The following is an 18711-nucleotide window of genomic DNA, read 5'->3' as shown; positions in this document are numbered from 1 at the left end:
GCTATTATAAATAAGGCTGCAATGAACATAGTGGAGCACGTGTCTTTTTTATATGTTGGGGCATCTTTTGGGTATATGCCCAAGAGAGGTATAGCTGGATCCTCAGGCAGTTCAATGTCCAATTTTCTGAGAAACCTCCAGACTGATTTCCAGAATGGTTGTACCAGTCTGCAACCCCACCAACAATGGAGGAGTGTTCTCTTTCTCCATCCTCGCCAGCATTTGCTGTCACCTGAGTTTTTGATCTTAGCCATTCTCACTGGTGTGAGGTGAAATCTCAGGTTGTTTTGATTTGCATTTCCCTGATGACTAAAGATGTTGAACATTTTTTTAGGTGTTTCTCAGCCATTCGCCATTCCTCAGCTGTGAATTCTTTGTTTAGCTCTGAACCCCATTTTTTAATAGGGTTATTTGTCTCCCTGCGGTCTAACTTTTTGAGTTCTTTGTATATTTTGGATATAAGGCCTCTATCTGTTGTAGGATTGGTAAAGATCTTTTCCCAATCTGTTGGTTGCCGTTTTGTCCTGGCCACAGTATCCTTTGCCTTACAGAAGCTTTGTAGTTTTATGAGATCCCATTTGTCGATTCTTGATCTTAGAGCATAAGCCATTGGTGTTTTGTTCAGGAAATTTTTTCCAGTGCCCATGTGTTCCAGATGCTTCCCTAGTTTTTCTTCTATTAGTTTGAGTGTGTCTGGTTTGATGTGGAGGTCCTGATCCACTTGGACTTAAGCTTTGTACAGGGTGATAAGCATGGATCGATCTGCATTCTTCTACATGTTGACCTCCAGTTGAACCAGCACCATTTGCTGAAAATGCTATCTTTTTCCATTGGATGGTTTTGGCCCTTTGTCAAAAATCAAGTGACCATAGGTGTGGGGTTCATTTCTGGTCTTCAATTCTATTCCATTGGTCTATCTGTCTGTCTCTGTACCAATACCATGCAGTTTTTATCACTATTGCTCTGTAATACTGCTTGAGTTCAGGGATAGCGATTCCCCCTGAAGTCCTTTTATTGTTGAGGATGGTTTTAGCTATCCTGGGTTTTTTGTTATTCCAGATGAATTTGCAAATTGTTCTGTCTAACTCTTTGAAGAATTGGATTGGTATTTTGATGGGGATTGCATTGAATCTGTAGATCGCTTTTGGTAAAATGGCCATTTTTACTATATTAATCCTGCCAATCCATGAGCATGGGAGATCTTTCCATCTTCTGAGGTCTTCTTCAATTTCTTTCTTCAGAGTCTTGAAGTTCTTGTTGTACAAATCTTTTACTTGCTTGGTTAAAGTCACACCGAGGTACTTTATATTATTTGGGTCTATTATGAAGGGTGTCATTTCCCTAATTTCTTTCTCGGCTTGTTTCTCTTTTGTGTAGAGGAAGGCTACTGATTTATTTGAGTTAATTTTATACCCAGCCACTTTGCTGAAGTTGTTTATCAGCTTTAGTAGTTCTCTGGTGGAACTTTTGGGATCACTTAAATATACTATCATATCATCTGCAAATAGTGATATTTTGACTTCTTCTTTCCGATCTGTATCCCTTGACCTCCTTTTTGTTGTCTGATTGCTCTGGCTAGAACTTCAAGAACTATATTGAATAAGTAGGGAGAGAGGGGCAGCCTTGTCTAGTCCCTGATTTTAGTGGGATTGCTTCAAGTTTCTCCCATTTAGTTTAATGTTAGCCACTGGTTTGCTGTATATGGCTTTTACTATGTTTAGGTATGGGCCTTGGATTCCTATTCTTTCCAGGACTTTTATCATGAAGGGGTGTTGAATTTTGTCAAATGCTTTCTCAGCATCTAATGAAATGATCATGTGGTTTTGTTCTTTCAGTTTGTTTATATAATGGATCACGTTGATGGTTTTCCAGATATTAAACCATCCCTGCATGCCTGGGATGAAGCTTCATTGATCATGGTGGATGATTGTTTTGATGTGCTCTTGGATTCGGTTTGCCAGAATTTTTGAGTATTTTTGCATCGATATTCATAAGGGAAATTGGTCTGAAGTTCTCTTTCTTTGTTGGGTCTTTGTGTGGTTTAGGTATAAGAGTAATTGTGGCTTCATAGAAGGAGTTCGGTAGTGCTCCATCTGTTTCAATTTTGTGGAATAGTTTGAATAATATTGGTACGAGGTCTTCTATGAAGGTCTGATAGAATTCTGCACTAAACCCGTCTGGACCTGGGCTCTTTTTGGTTGGGAGACCTTTAATGACTGCTTCTAGTTCCTTAGGAGTTATGGGGTTGTTTAACTGGTTTATCTGTTCCTGATTTAACTTCGGTACCTGGTATCTGTCTAGGAAATTGTCCATTTCCTGCAGATTTTCAAGTTTTGTTGAGTATAGGCTTTTATAGTAAGATCTGATGATTTTTTGAATTTCCTCTGAATCTGTAGTTATGTCTCCCTTTTCATTTCTGATTTTGTTAATTTGGACACGCTCTGTGTCCTCTCGTTAGTCTGGCTAAGGGTTTATCTATCTTGTTGATTTTCTCAAAGAACCAACTTTTTTGGTTCTGTTGATTCTTTCTATGGTCCTTTTTGTTTCTACTTGGTTGATTTCAGCTCTGAGTTTGATTATTTCCTGCCTTCTACCCTCCTGGGTGTATTTGCTTCTTTTTGTTCTAGAGCTTTTAGGTGTGCTGTCAAGCTGCTGACATATGCTCTTTCCTGTTTCTTTTCTGCAGGCACTCAGCTTATGAGTTTTCCTCTTAGCACAGCTTTCATCGTGTCCCATAAGTTTGGGTATGTTGTACCTTCATTTTCATTAAATTCTAAAAAGTTTTTAATTTCTTTCTTTATTTCTTCCTTGACCAAGTTATCATTGAGTAGAGCATTGTTCAATTTCCACGTATATGTGGGCATTCTTCCCTTATTGTTATTGAAGACCAGCTTTAGGCCGTGGTGGTCCGATAGCATGCATGGGATTATTTCTATCTTTCTGTACCTGTTGAGGCCTGTTTTTTGACCAATTATATGGTCAATTTTGGAGAAAGTACCATGAGGAGCTGAGAAGAAGGTATATCCTTTTTGCATTAGGGTAGAACGCTCTATAAATATCCGCTAAGTCCATTTGGCTCATGACTTCTCTCAGTCTGTCTACGTCTCTGTTTAATTTCTGTTTCCATGATCTGTCCATTGATGAGAGTGGGGTGTTGAAGTCTCCTACTATTATTGTGTGAGGTGCAATGTGTGTTTTGAGCTTTAGTAAGGTTTCTTTTACGTATGTAGGTGCCCTTGTATTTGGGGCATAGATATTTAGGATTGAGAGTTCATCTTGGTGGATTTTTCCTTTGATAAATATAAAGTGTCCTTCCTTATCTTTTTTGATGACTTTTAGTTGAAAATTGACTTTATTTGATATTAGAATGGCTACTCCAGCTTGCTTCTTCCGACCATTTGCTCTGAAAGTTGTTTTCCAGCCTTTCACTCTGAGGTAGTGTCTGTCTTTGTCTCTGAGGTGTGTTTCCTGTAGGCAGCAGAATGCAGGGTCCTCGCCATGCAAGTATCCAGTTTGTTAATCTATGTCTTTTTATTGGGGAGTTGAGGCCATTGATGTTGAGAGATATTAAGAATAGTGATTATTGCTTCCTGTTATATTCATACTTGGATGTGTTATGTTTGTGTGCTTTTCTTCTCTTTGTTTTGTTGCCAAGACGATTAGTTTCTTGCCTCTTCTTGGGTATAGCTTGCCTCCTTATGTTGGGCTTTACCATTTATTATCCTTTGTAGCGCTGGATTTGTAGAAAGATATTGTGTAAATTTGGTTTTGTCATGGAATATCTTGGTTTCTCCATCTATGTTAATTGAGAGTTTTGCAGGATACAGTAGCCTGGGCTGGCATTTGTGTTCTCTTAGGGTCTGAATGACATCAGTCCAGGATCTTCTGGCCTTCATAGTTTCTGGCTAAAAGTCTGGTGTGATTCTGATAGGTCTGCCTTTATATGTTACTTGACCTTTTTCCCTTACTGCTTTTAATATTCTTTTCTTTATTTTGTGCGCTTTGGTGTTTTGACTATTATGTGACGGAGGTGTTTTTTTTTCTGGTCCAATCTATTTGGAGTTCTGTAGGCTTTTGTATGCCTATGGGTATCTTTTTTTTTTAGGTTAGGAAGTTTTCTTTCTATGATTTTGTTGAAGATATGTACTGGTCCTTTGAGCTGGGAGTCTTCACTCTCTTCTATACCTATTATCCTTAGGTTTGATCTTCTCATTGAGTCCTGGATTTCCTGTATGTTTTGGACCAGTAGCTTTTTCCGCTTTACATTATCTTTGACAGTTGAGTCAATGATTTCTATGGAATCTTCTGCTCCTGAGATTCTCTCTTCCATCTCTTGTATTCTGTTGGTAAAGCTTGTATCTACAGCTCCTTGTCTCTTCTTTTGGTTTTCTATATCCAGGGTTGTTTCCCTGTGTTCTTTCTTGATTGCTTCTATTTCCATTTTTAATTCCTTCCACTGTTTGATTGTGTTTTCCTGGAATTCTTTCAGGGATTTTTGTGTCTCCTCTATGGGCTTCTACTTGTTTATTTATGTTTTCCTGAATTCTTTCAGGCATTTTTTTATGATTCCTCTCTGTAGGCTTCTACTTGTTCTCTAAGGTAGTTCATCATGTCTTTCTTGAAGTTCTCCAGCATCATGGTCATATATGATTTTGAATCTAGATCTTGCTTTTCTGATGTGTTTGGATATTCCATGTTTGTTTTGATGGGAGAATTGGGTCGATGGTGCCATGTAGTCTTGGTTTCTGTTGCTTGGGTTCCCTGCGCTTGCCTCTCGCCATCAAATTATCTCTAGTGTTACTTTGTTCTGCTATTTCTGACAGTGGCTAAACTGTCCTATAGGCCTGTGTGTCAGGAGTGCTGTAGACCTGTTTTCCTCACTTTCAGTCAGTTATGGGGACAGAGTGTTCTGCTTTTGGGCCTGTAGTTTTTCCTTTCTACAGGTTTTCAGCTGTTCTTGTGGACCTGTGCCTTGAGTTCACCAGGCAGGTCACTTGCAGCAGAAAAGTTGGTCTTACCTGTGGTCCCGAGGCTCAAGTTCGCTCGAGGGGTTCTGCCCACGGGCTCTCCGCAACCAGGAAGATCTGCGCCGCCTCTTCCGGGGCCTCCGTGGCACCAGGGTTCCAGATGGCCTCCGTGTTTTCCTCTGAATCAGTAATGTGTGCAGAGAGCAGTCTCTTCTGGTTTCGCAGGGCGTGTCTGCCTCTCTGAAGGTTTAGCTCTCCTCCCACGGGATTTGGGTGCAGAGAACTGTTTATCCGGTCTGTTTCCTTCAGGTTCCGGGCGGTGTCTCAGGCAGGGCTCCTGTTGCTCCTGGGCCCTCCCCCACAGGAACCCAGAGGCCTTGTACAGTTTCCTCTTGGGTCAGGGATGTGGGCAGGGGTGGGCAGTGTTGGTGGTCTCTTCCGCTCTGCAGCCTCAGGAGTGCCCACCTGACCAGGCGGTAAGGTATCTCTCCCACGGGTTCTGGGAGCAGAGAGCTGCTGCGGGCTGGGATCCGCGGGTGTGGGACTTCCGGTAAACACAGGACGTGCCTGGTCCTAGAGGGATTCTGCCTCTGTTGTCCCGATTCCACCCGGCAAGTCACTTGCAGCAGATAAGTTAGTCTTACCTGTGGTCCCGAGGCTCAAGTTCGCTCGCGGGGTTCTGCTCGAAGGGTTCTGCCCACCGGGCTCTCCGAGGTGGCAGCAACCAGGAAGATCTGCGCTTCCTCTTCCGGGGCCTCCGTGCACCAGGGTTCCAGTTGGCCTCCGGTGTTTTCCTCTGGAATCAGCAATGTGTGTAGAGAGCAGACTCTTCTGGTTTCGCAGGCGTGTCTGCCTCTCTGAAGGTTTAGCTCTCCCTCCCACGGGATTTGGGTGCAGAGAACTGTTTATCCGGTCTGTTTCCTTCAGGTTCCGGGCGGTGTCTCAGCTGAACTATATTTTCTAGTACCTTACTTATTTTTCAGATATTTCATTTTAGAACGTTATTTTGACATGAACTGTTTCTTTTTCACCCTGTTCTTTATGGTTTCTTCCACTCCACTCATATCACTTAAATGTGTGTATTTATATTTCTGAGGTCAGATGAATGCACACTGCTGTCTTCTAACGTCTCTCTGTGTCCCTCCTTCCCTCCCTCCCACATCCTCACTCTGCTGCCCTCCTTCCTCTCTCTGTACTGAGGATTGAGCTCATGACCTGCTGCATGGAGGAGCTTGCTGTACCACTGAGGTATACAACCAGAGCACTTATATTAATCTCTTTATCCATTCATAAGCTGGAATCTGTTTATATAGAGTAGCGTGTAAGGAACTCCAAGCTGGAAAACTTAGACTGAATGGTTATGGGACAACCTGCCAACCATGCAGGCCTCAGGTAGGTTTTTAAATATCGAGAAAATCAGAGCATTTTTTTAAAAAGCAGAACTTAGAATGGAAACCTCCTTTCCCTAGAGAAAAGGGTCCTGTTGGGGTAACCATAGCCCTTTTGAAAGATCATTTCCTCCCCTCAGGAGGAAAGGCCCCTCAGCAAGCTGGCTAGAAGCCCCACATAGTAAGAAAGCTAGCTGGGAACATCCATGAGCTGGGCTGCGAATGGGCAGGAAGGTGGCACTTTAGACACTAACGGTCAAGTCTGAGTCCCAAGAGGACACCATAGAAAACAGGAACACAAATATATGTGAATGAAGAATTTATTAAAAATGATCACACTCGGGGTCTGAGAGAAAGGGGAGGCAAACCTGCAGAGAAAAGAGACTTCAGGGTCTCCAGAGAGTGCAAACTCATTCATAGAAACTTAGAAGCTTTGAGAACCTGTGAGCCTTGTTGAATTTTGTGTATTTTGTTGGTCCCGGTGAGATGGTAGCCGTAACAGTGTGTATGGTGTGGTCTGAGTAAATCAACGTGTGCATACCCGAGAATATAGGAAAGGTGCCAGGCGGAATATTCTTCACCTCCTTATAATCTTCTACCTGAACAAAGCTCGTCACTAAGGAGTTGGTGACACAACCAGGACTTCCGAGGAACTAAGGGATGTGAAGGAGCAATGCTGTCCAAAGGGACAGTGTGTTCAGTTCTTTCTTCTCAGTGTGAAGCCGGTGCTCAGACTTCCTCTGCCTGGGTGTGCCCTCCCCCTGTAAAGCACTGTCCACAACTTCCCTTGTACTAAGAGCACATTTACCTCACAGTGCCCATGCGTGGGGCAGCTTTGGTTGAAAGGGTAGAAATGTCCACTTCAGTCTGTTCACCAAAATATTTCCTTTTAAAATAACTCACATCATCTGAGTTAAAAAAAAAACAAAAAACAAAAAACAAAAACAAAAACAAAACATGGCCTCCTCACACGGCATTGCAAAAGAGTCAAGAAGGCACCTTTTATCCAAACTCAGAATGTGACAGCCAGAGAGACTCCTTCTCACCCCAGCTGCAAATGTCTCTATCCCTGCTAACCCTAGCGCTGCTTAACCCTGGCTGCACTATTGGCTTTCAAATCCCAGTGCCCACACCACATCCCAAAGCAATTAACCCAAATCTCCGGGCTGAAGCGATTCTTAAAGCTCCCTAGGTGATTCAAATATGTGACCAGAGTTGGGCCACGCTGGCCTTCCATAAGCCCTGGAACACGGGCCCCAGATGAGTTACGTCTTTGATTTCCCCATCCAGGCACCAGGCCGTTTTGCCAAAGGTGAGCGTGCCCTGAGCCTGTGGGAATTCTCACGCCTGAGTGCCATGGCCGAGAGCTGGCCCCTCGAAGCTTTATTGTTTGTTATGTTTCAAATCCCAGATTAGTAATGTGCAAATTATAGGATTATGAAATGATTTCTATTTTACAGTGACTGGACATCTTAAACCAAGATGTTAGAGGATCCAGTTTTCACTGTTGCTTCCTGAGAGCTTCCCATTGGTTCTTAGCCCCAGAGCATCTTTCTTCCAGCTCACTTCCAACAGCACAGCTGTCCATCATGGCTCTGGTCTGTCCCCTACCTCTCACACTGACTTGGGGACCCTCGATTAGGCAAGGATTTCCATCCCTTCCCGTAGGATGATTTCTTCCTAGTGTAGCTAACGTGGCTCTGTAGACTGAGAAGAGGCAGCTCGCCTTCTTTGAGGTTTGGTGATGGAAATGTGTCACCTTTAGGGGGTGACAAGTGCTACCCCAGTTCATCCCTGACGATGGGCTTGAGTCCTGAATCCATGTTTCTAAGCAGCAGGAGGTGGCTTATTCCACCTACAGAGCCCACAGCACAAACCTTCCCACTATCTGCCGAACACCAGCAACAACTCTGAAGACCACCCCTCTGGGCTCCATTTTACAAGAATGGCTTAGAGTCATGGCACGTGTTGCCCTTTGACATCTGTGGACCTAGGGACAGAGGCTGGCTCACGTGGGACGTCTTATTCTTTTACCTCAGAGGGTCATACAGAGTACCTGGTATGACAGGAACACCATCAAAAGCCAATAAAATGGAGTTATTTCTCTACTTGCTTTAATGGATTTCAAGAAGTATCCAGGGAGCCATCACTGTAAAGTAATCGGCCTACTTCAAGTGTGGCTTATAGACTATCTTAGGCTTACATTTGGAAAAACTCCCCACGTCACTTGCACTCTGGTGTACAGGGATATTCTTGGCCCACACTGCCTCTGCCTGCTTCACACAGGTAGGGCTGGGGAAGGTGCCCCAGTCTCCATAATGGAGGCATTAACTCTCAGACAGTAAGGACACTGAGAACAACGCAGGAGCCTGGAAGCCAGAGGGAAGGAGAGAGGAATTCTGGCTCGGGATCTGGAAAAGTTAAAGGTCAGAGCCCACTGTGTTTAAACAGAAAGATTAGCCACGCTTGTGGTATGGGAGGCCATTTGAGGCCACAAGATAAGCTTACAGAGGTTTGGACATACACAAGTTCAAGGCTCATTTTGTCCTGGAGGTGGCAAATCTCACAAAAGACTAGAATATAGGACGCCTGTGGGGTGAGGCGAGACCACAAAGATAACACTAGCACCAGACCACAGCAACTGTTGAAATCCAGGCTAAATTCGATTTTCCTCCGATTTGTGTTTTTCTATGTAATGTGTTTATTATAGTGTGTTTGGCCACACATTTGCATGCTCTAGTGATTTTGTTGGCTTGGTGGGCAAGGCCTAAGTCTGTGGTAATTGACATTGTACCTCACACAGAACCGTGCAGATATGAGTAATACCCCGTAATCACCGCTTGTGATTGTGGGAAGAAGACATAGTTAACAGCGGAGTGAAGGCTCTGGAGTTGCTGTATCTGGTTTCGATTGTGTCCTGTGGTTTGAGTGTGATATGCCTATGACATGGGGCTTTGAGGTGGTTGCAGAGTTAAATTTTCTTCTCAAGCCGCCCACAGATGAGTCTCTAATCAGTTGGAAGTTAGCAGTATCAGTATAAATGCAGTGCCTTAGCTCATCCACGCTGCCAAGTGTGCTAAGTTACGTTAAGGCATTGGAAGCACACGGTAGAATCCCGCTGTGCAGATATAGATGGAACGCCATTCAAATCATGCCCCCAGCCCAAACCTGCTACGTACAGGAAAAGTCCATCCAAATCCCTAACATGGAAGCTGTGAGATTCCCCGTGCGCATGAAACCGTCCTAGCAGGCATTCCGTGAAGCTAGATCAAAGCTCTTCAGACCCTCGGTGTGCCTGCAGTGGGCCTTCACCCTAGAGGGGTGAGGGGAAGAGGAAGCTTTCTTCCCAGTCTTCCCTCTCTCTTCTGGTCTCCTCTCTGTAGCAGCCCAGCCAGTTGCATCGGAATGTTACTGAACTGCTGCAGTAGGGAAAAGCCAGACTGCTAAGTAGACAACTGAAGCTGAAGGAAGGAAGGAAGCATAGGGAAGGAAGCGTCGGGTCACGGTTGAAAGAAGGGCCATTGGGGGGATAAGAGCGCTCCGAGAGGACCCAGAGCCTTGTCCCGTCCAAAAGACAGAATTATAAGACACAATCATGGAAGCCTTGGCCGCCATCGTCGATGCATCGGCATTTCTCAGGGCCATGTGAAAGGAATTTGCTTTCCTCTGCCTCTCCTGGAACAGAAAGGAAGCCCACGGTTCTGAAACCTGGCTGGGCCCCTCTGATGCTCCTCTGGCTCTAACCTGGCACTGACCTGGAGGAGGACAGGGCAGCTGCGCACGCCAGTTTCCCAGCCCAGCTCGGGAAGCTGCACTAACAGGTGCGGCCAGGGGCGGCGGGGGACCCAGAACCCCGGAGAGCCTGGCGCCCGGGCCAGCGATTCCGCACCTGCGGCGGGATCCCCCAAGGCACTCCGGCTGGGAAGCCCGCACCGCCCGGGGAACTGCATCCCTGCTTCGCGCGCTTCCTCAATATTGGGCCCCACTCCAGACGGGACCCCAGCCAAGGGGCCACAGTGCAGTTTGGGTTTGGGTTTGATTGATACTACGATTTGTTTCTTTGACACACTAAGCGCAAGGTACACCTCCCGGCCTTGGGGAAATGGGGTGAGGACAGCAGGGACTAGAGGACAAGTTTGGCTTCCTGGGAGCGACCCTGCGGCCTGGCGCTCCCCCTCGCTGTTGTATAGAACAAGAGTGCCCCCTAGTGGCCCAAAATTAGTGTCGAATTAGTGTCGAGCTAGAAGAGAGCCAACTGTTTGAAGCACATGCACACTAACCCACATTCTTATTTGTTCTGACTCCTGTCCCTGCTCCTTCTGTCTTGCCTTCAATCGCATTATTTACAGTCTAGAAGCCTACCGGAAGTAGCCGGAAAACTATCTAGACCTACACATTTTATGTCTGCAATCTAGACTGAATTCAGTTTCTGGACTTGGCAATCTGTTGTCTTTTCCTTCTGAGCTGTGGTCCTTCTGAATGCATAGTTACCTTTAATGTTCCTGTAATGTAGGCTGTACCTGTTGTGGACAGATAAGAGAATAAAGAGCAAGACAGTCACCAGCCCTCCTATCTGGGGTGAGGACAAGCAGCCACAATTTCACCGTCCAAGTCGAGGCCCAAGAAGTGCAGGGAATCATGGAACGGTTTTGAGGGGCAAAAAAACAAGCAAGACGATCAAGGAAAGGAGTTAAAGGGCTGGAGAGACAGTTCAGCAGTTAAGAGCAGGTTCTGTTCTTGCAGAGGACCCAGTTTGATTCCCAGCGTGCACACTGAGGAGTTTCCAATCTCCTGCAGCCCTGCCTCCAGAGACACTCTTCTGGCCTCCGTAGAGGCTTGCATTAGTGCGCACATACCGCCCCCTCCATCCACACAAAAAATTAAAAATCAGTTTTAAAGAAGAAGACACAGCAGCAGCTGGGGGCAGCGTGTGGAGAAAGTTCCAAACAATAGAAACAACAAAGACAGAACCCTGAGATTAGAAAAACTAACCAGAGAAGTTGCAGCACAGGGTGTAGGAGGTGGTAGACAGGAATTAGAGTGGGTAGAAGTTAGAATGCGCCTCTAAGGAGCTGGAGATGCTGATAAAAGGGCTGGCCTGGGGGGCTTCAAATGACACTCTACGAGCCAGTGGATGTTTAGACAGGTGAGCGATATGCTCAGATGTCTGTTTGTTCAGGATCATTCTAGATTAGGCATTGAACTTTGCCTTAAACTAGCTGTTAGGTCTGGGGGCCTGGATGACAAACAGGGCAAAGGAGACCTAGGGTTCATCTGACCTGTCTGTTACTCCATCCTCTGGAGAAACCTAAACTCAGTGTCTGAGGTAGATCTGGGGTCTTTTTATCTTCCCTTCAAGGCCCCCAAAATGCCAGTCAAAACCAGACACCAGCTCCCAAGTCTGCTTCTGATAAAACAATCCCATAAAAGCACGCACAGAGACAAGGTTGCAAAAGGAGGAGGTCATTAGACTTTCTGCCCTGGGACCCAAGAGGAGTCAAACCCCTTCAACTGCTAAGAACCGTAAGACATGAGGACCAGACACTGCAGACAAGCGAGAGGTGCAGTGGCCGGGCCATGATGCTCCCAGGGAGAACCGGGGGGCGGAGGCCTTGACTCTGAATTGACTCATTGAATCCCATTTCAATTAACACGTAAAACTGAGAAAACAGGCTTGAAATTGGAAAGTAACTCAAACTCTGTAAAAACAAAAGGCAATAAAACACAGTTGTCCCAATATTTGGATAGTTTAGGTACCCTGAGCAATTCCCGGAAGCTGGGAAGCTAAGGGAAATGGCTCAGCCTCGCTTGGCTGGACTGTCCAGCACTCTGTTGATGATAAGTCGGGACCCAGGGAGGGAGATGATGATAAAGACTGAATGATAAGAACATCAAAGAAAGAAACAAGATCTTGGTAAGCACCACCCGAAATCTGACAGACAACATGAAATAGGAGGAGGCGGTCAATAGGCCAGCCCCGGCTTACCTGCTTACTAGTTCTGTGACCCTGCCGAGGCCACTTAACCTCTCTGACCCTGTCTCAGTGTCTCAGTGGCACGGTTACAAAAATATCAAAGCTTTGCATATTGCACAGGGCACTTTAGCCCTGTCATGAAGGCCAGGCAAGACTGTGGGTAAGGGAACCCCTGCACTATCAGGCCTGCCTCTCCGGGCTCTGTGACTCAATACGGTTTAGACCCTCTGGACTTCGATTCGCTCTTGTGGAACATGAGGCTGCTGCACCCCTGGATTGAAGGAGCCCAGGCAAAGCAAGTCCAAGAACCTCGCCTTTCACACCAAAATGTTCCGCGATCCATGGCCTGCTCTCTCACCGCGGATGCAATTGCAAAGGTGCAGATTCCTCACTGTGTACAGCGGAAGGGCGGTCCTGCATTTAGCGTGATATGATTTCACAGGTGATAAATATTCAAAGGAAAGCGTAAGTAGAGAAGAGGACAGGAGCAGTACTGAAGCACGTTGTCCCTCTGTAATGTCAGCCTAGCCAGGAGACAGCCATGCAGATCTTTTCTTCTGTCCTTTTTTCCTTCTTCTTCTTCTTTTTTTTTTTTTTTTTTTTTTGTGATGAAAACACTAGCGATGATCAATGGCCTCCTGTCAGGTGGGAATAAGGTGTCTGTTGAGTGACTGTGAGAATCAGTGATAACTCAGATCTTATCTAACATCTCCACTGAGAGGCAGAGTAATTGCTAGTTAATAGAATCTATAAAGGCACTCTCTGCAAACCTCCAGGGAGCCTCTCTAAAGCACAGAAATTAATGGGGGGAAACCTAGAAATTTTGCAAAGGGTCCCAAAGACCATTCACTTCTTCCAAAAAAAAAAAAATGTTGGTTCCCTCCCTGCCTTCTAAACCACCCCCTGCACTGTTTTCACAGCCAGTGAGAAACAAAGCAGTAAATCACTACACCACAGAGAAAGGAGGCTGAGGACAAGAGAGCCTCCCTTGCCCAAGGGTTAGAGAAGGTTGTCCAGAGCAGCCAAGCAGACCTCAAGGGCTCCCCTCGGCAAGACAGAGAGAGGAAGGCCAGCTGCCTGCTAGTGGAGGCTTCGTCTCCCCAAAGGACCCAGAAATAAAACCTCCAGCCACTTGATTTGCACAAGCCGGAGAGGAGACATCCAGCTTCTTCAAATACAGAGGTTCCTTTGAAGCTCAGACAAATGCCATGCTTTCTCACACCAGTCTTTACCATAAAGTCTCTTCCTTGGGCTGGAGAGACAGCTCACTGGTTAACAGTGTTTTCTGCTCTCTCAGAGGACCAGCTTTGGTTACTAGCACCCAAATCAGGCAGCCTACAGCCGCTGAGAGCGGCCCACGCGTGTTCACATGAATAAAAATGGAATTATCTTTTCAAGTACAGTAAAAGTGTCTTCCCCCAAAATAATGAGTTTATAACAGTTTTAAGTGAACCTGTATCTTGTTCATCTCAGCCATGCCCCCTGAATATTTTAATCCCACTCTACATTAGCTGCTTAACACTTTCCTCTGAAAAAAATTACTTCATCTATGTATAAGGCATTTTTAAAATTCTAAACCACCTTTGCATATATATGTATTGGTGACGTTCTCACATTAACTGCTCATACCTCACCTGCCCCTGCAGCCCACAGCCGGACTGAAGCCTGGAGACCCCAGGACCGAAAGTAGAGAGGTAGCCGGTCAGCATGATACGGGAGGGGTAGGAGGCGCCAGGCAGTGCAGCGCCATCAGAGCATCTGTAAGCAGGAGGCCGAGAGGCACGCTAGGAGAGGCAGGTACTCAGCTACAGTGACGGGAATGAAGGCAAAACACACGGACTTAGCAAACATTAAAGACAGAATGGGTTTGACTCTGGGATGCTGGCTGTGGGGGTTGGAGAAGTCGTCTCAGAAGACTCCCAGCTTTCTACTTGTGTGATGGCTATTTGGTGGCACTGTCATAGATGTGACAGGGTTTGAACTGGACCGTGTGACTTTGAAGCCTCTGCGGGGCTGCTAAGTAGAAGTAGTAAGTCCAAAAGAAGGGCCTGGGTGGAGATGTGGCCTCAGGAATCGATGACTCGTGACTACTAATCAAGGTCACGGGTGAGGGTAACACCCCCTAAAAGGAACCCACGGTCTAAGAAGAGCCAAGGATAAAGCACGGGACTCTGCATCTGGGTGGCAGGTAAGAAAGGAATGGCTCCCACCAACAGGAAGCAGTGTGCAGAGATGTTAGTGAACCAAGGGAGAGGAAAAAGAGCAGTGGGAGCTGGGAGTCGGGGGTGGGGGCGTGTTGCTCTGCAGAAAGGGGCAATGAGAAACTCAGTTCCATAGAGAAGCCCAGAATGACCAGAAGCAGAGTAGTCCGCAGTGACCACGAGAATAACAGCAGACAGGCCTCCCGTGGCCTGGCTCTTAGGCCTCCAAAGCTCCTCTGTGCTCTTAGCTCACCTCATTCGCACTGTAGCTGTGGGATGTTCTCACAGGTGCAGAAGCTTCAGGGCAGAGCAGGTAAGGGGTTCGCCAATTAGCTCCTAAGTGGCTGACCTCGCTCCTAAAATTGGGGGATTCAGTCCATCTTGTCCACGCTCCTGGTTCTACCTACAACCCACAGTGAGGAGGTGCAGGAGGGCTGGTGCAGAGCAGCTACTGCTGAGGGTTGAGCATTTGCTTATCACACTTTGCACTGCACTTCTCAGAACCCAGAGGCATGGGCACTCTGGCAGCATCCGAACCTAGAGCATGTAGCCTAGTTCCTTGCACTTGGTTCTACATATAAGGAGGACTGAGGTTTGCAAACAGAGCGGTGGGATGCACTCAAGTATGCGTTAGAAAGTTAATTCATGTTATTGGATACCCACACCACCTAAAATAAAATAAACTAGAAAAACATAGCCTGCCCCAGGCTGCTTCTGAATCTGGACCCTTCCCCACTTGCCCCTCCAATACACAGGCGTCTTCGCAGTGTCGAAGTAAAGGTACACCTGACATTTGGATCAAGAGCTTCCTACAGATTTGATGAAGTCAATACTGCCCTTCACTCCACTCCCCTCCCCCACACCATCCAGAGGGGAGTCTCCTGCCTACTCACTCACTCCCCACTCACTCCAACAAGACAGTGGGCTGCTCCCTCTGCTCCGGTGAAGCCGGACTCAGCCCAAGTCTACCCATGTGGTGCCAGGCCTGGAGCTCCTCTTCCCTGCTCTGCATTGGGTGCCACCTAGAGCACATTCATCTCTGGGATTCGCTGCTCTATCAAGCATGGGTCCGATTACCTCTCTCAAAACCTGTCTGTCCTTCATAACGCAGAAGGAACAGCAAACTAAGGTCTCTAACTCAGGTGACAACATTCCAATCTCCTTATAGTTCAAGTGACATCATGCCGTGTTGTCACCACGGAGGTCGAGCTTGCACTGGGCAATGCTGGTTGTCTGAAAGTGATCTGCAGCCATATCTCCAGCCAGCACCCTGATCTGAATTTTCTCCCATCCGTATACCCGAACAGTATCAGGAAGAGATGAGAAGCTGCTAGGATCCTGTACCTTATGCCAAAGGTGGCTGCCATTCCTTTCCATTCAGCCTAAGATGAGCTGTTTGCCTTTTCAAAGTCTGCTATGGATGCAGTCCCCTTCTATGAGCTGAAAATGTCTAGTTACACAGAAAGAATAAAAACAACCAGAGGGTGAGTGTGGTCACAGGGGCCCACATTGCCACGGGTTTTGTCATTACTGCTACAGTGGAAACATCTACTACATATTAGATATAAACTCTCTCTTCAACTTGAAACATTGGAGCTGTGGCTTGTCTTTGTCATTTCAGAATTCTGAACAAGTCGCATGTCAATTCTCTTACCTGTCAAATTCAAGATGCAAGTATGTGATAATGAACCCCTCTCTCCCCTGCTGTAGGTCAGTGCAGCTCAATGGCCAGCCCTTAGTGATGGTGGACGACGGGACCCTTCCAGAACTGAAGCCCCGACCCCTGCGGGCCGGCCGGACATTGGTCATCCCGCCGGTCACCATGGGCTTTTATGTGGTCAAGAATGTCAATGCTTTGGCCTGCCGTTATCGATAAGTCGCCCTGCCCTCTGTTCCTGAGCTACTGGTGGGCCTGCTGGACTGCTCTCTACTCTTCCACACCTGTAGCGCCCTTATTCCTCAGACACCCTCTTCGCCAACCAGCCTCTACCCCCATGCTGCTGGGGGCAACATAGACTCTCCAAAGGCAGACAAAACGTCATAGTGTGGGCTTAGTCTAGTAGGTGGCATCTACTCCTAAGGAAAATGTAGACCTCCTCTGTTTCTATGTAAAGATAAAGACGTGTGTCTGTTTACACACGAACAGCTGACAGCAAGCTTCCAGTGCAGTGTTTCCAAACCAGCTGCCTGCGGTCCTGACCACACAGCATTGTGACTCACTGCAAACCCCAGGCCCTAGCCTATGGCTGCTACCCTCAGCAGAGGTTGGGGGGAGCAGGGTGTGTGTGTGTGTGTGTGTGTGTGCAAATCTAATCCTCTTCTAACTCCTCCTTTGTCTGTTTCCTGCTGCTGCCTCGGGTTTCCTGACACCTCTCTTCCCATAGGGAGCTAATGGGTGAGTCAGCTCTGGCCTGCTGGGTGAGCTGTTTATATAATTTCCTGGCTGATGTATGAATGTGTGCATCTGGGTTTCTGACAGTGGCATCCATCACTGGCTAGTCCTCTGGGAACGGGTGCTTCACAAGTAGAATTACAGTCATACTCTAAAGTTAGTAAGGTTCTATTCCTCTGTGAATCTAGACTCCCTCCAGCTTGGAATGGGAGTCAGGTAACAATATTCATTGAGTGGAGAGCAATGCATTAGTCTCCACAAGAAGAAATCATCATTCTTCATGCTGCCAGAGGGAGAGAGTTGTAGTACAAAGAAAAAGCTCATGGAAACATCAAACCCACACACGCGCACACACACACACACACACACACACACACACACACTGATCCAACAAAGCAGTTTAGGCCTTGCCCTCAAACTGAAAGGATTTCAAAGACTCAAGACAGTAAGAAGGCTGTAGTTGTTCGATTGACCGAAAACCGTGTAGAAGAAGAAAGCATGAATGAAGTCACTCACAGCCGACCCGTTCTGCCTCTTCTCACGTAACCGAGTCTTAGTGCATTCACTAGGAAGAAAGATTAAAGGTGACCATTCCGTCCTACTCAGGTGGGTGTGCTTAAGCATGGTGCGAAGTTGGCTCTATTAAGGAAGAATGGGGAACTGGTCTGAAAGCAAAGCAGATAAATGGTTGGTGGAAGGCTTCTGAGTCGGGCGGACAGGGGAGGGACTTAGAGTCCACGGCTGGGACCTTTACTTGGCTACAGGGTATGGGAGTCTTTGGAGACAAGCTGCAGTCACACTGACTTCCTGTGGACAGGACTGACCTCAGGAAACAAAAGCATGTGAATGATGCCGCCTTCAAGGAGAAAGGGGACCCTTGACACTCCTAGGTGCCACACAAGTCAGGGCACCATTTTGGTGTGAACAGACAGGCCTGGGGAAGCAGCAGAGACATGTCTAAGATGCCCAGAGAAAGGGTTTAGTCCCGTTTGCAGAGTGAGAGGCAAGACGAAGGTTAGACAGCAAGGTGCCCCGAGACTGTCGGCTTTCAGAGCTAGGAACTTGGTAGAGGGAGCCACCCATCTGATTCCCCTAGAAGGAGGGCAGTGGGATTGGACTTCAGTGTGCTCATTTTCAGTATAGGAAGAGCATCGCACAGCCGGCACACTAGGCCATGCAAGAACAGAAGACTGAAGACAGGCTGGACCCGTCAATGGTCAGCTCAGAAACATCTGGAAATGGTGGCCCATGAGCCTGCTCACCCAGCGAGACACCCAGGGAGCTTCCCTTCCCAGGCACCTTCCACGTAAGCTCCAGCACACACAGAAAGTGCTGGCACTAGGGGTTGGAAGGAAGAGAGGAAGGAAGGAGGGAGGGAGGGAAGGAAGGAAGGAAGGAAGGAAGGAAGGAAGGAGGGAGGGAAGGAGGGAGGGAAGGAAAAGAAGAGAAAAACAAAGTCAGGAAGAATGTGGGAAGGGAAAAGAGACAGACGGTTTTTTCCTTGAACATGTGTAAGAATCTCTTCTAAGTCCTTGTCTGGGGGCAGCTGCCGGGCCCCTGATTACAGCGAGGTGATCAGAACCCCTGATGCCAGGCCCTGGGCTAATTCTCTTTATAGAAATGCCACATAATAAAGTTACTGTGGTTATCCCAAGTACTTGTGGGGCGTGGGAAGGGTCCCTAGGCTGCCAGTGTCACCCAGTGAAATGCGTTTGTTTAGGAGTCATCCAGAGCCTACCTAGTCCCAAGCTCAGTGGCCTTTCCTGTCACAGACTTGCCCCTCACCTGG

General features: G+C 47.0%; 1 protein-coding gene across 3 annotated transcripts in view; it reads left to right on the top strand.

The window, feature by feature from the left end:
* Positions 1-18254, top strand: part of Hpse2 (heparanase 2 (inactive)) — a 1004606-nt gene extending 986352 nt beyond the window's left edge. For all 3 annotated transcript variants that reach the window (XM_032892002.1, XM_032892001.1, XM_032892000.1), the window contains one exon: positions 16241-18254. In XM_032892002.1, coding sequence (XP_032747893.1) covers positions 16241-16406 — 166 coding nt within the window. In that variant the 3' untranslated portion in view covers positions 16407-18254. The remainder of the gene's footprint in view (positions 1-16240) is intronic.
* Positions 18255-18711: the final 457 nt, after the last annotated feature.

This window comes from Rattus rattus, chromosome 2 (assembly GCF_011064425.1).
Source record: "Rattus rattus isolate New Zealand chromosome 2, Rrattus_CSIRO_v1, whole genome shotgun sequence".
Classification (NCBI taxonomy): Eukaryota; Metazoa; Chordata; class Mammalia; order Rodentia; family Muridae; genus Rattus; species Rattus rattus.
The sequence above is the reverse complement of the archived record's forward strand: the minus strand, read 5'-3'. Positions and strand labels throughout refer to the sequence as shown.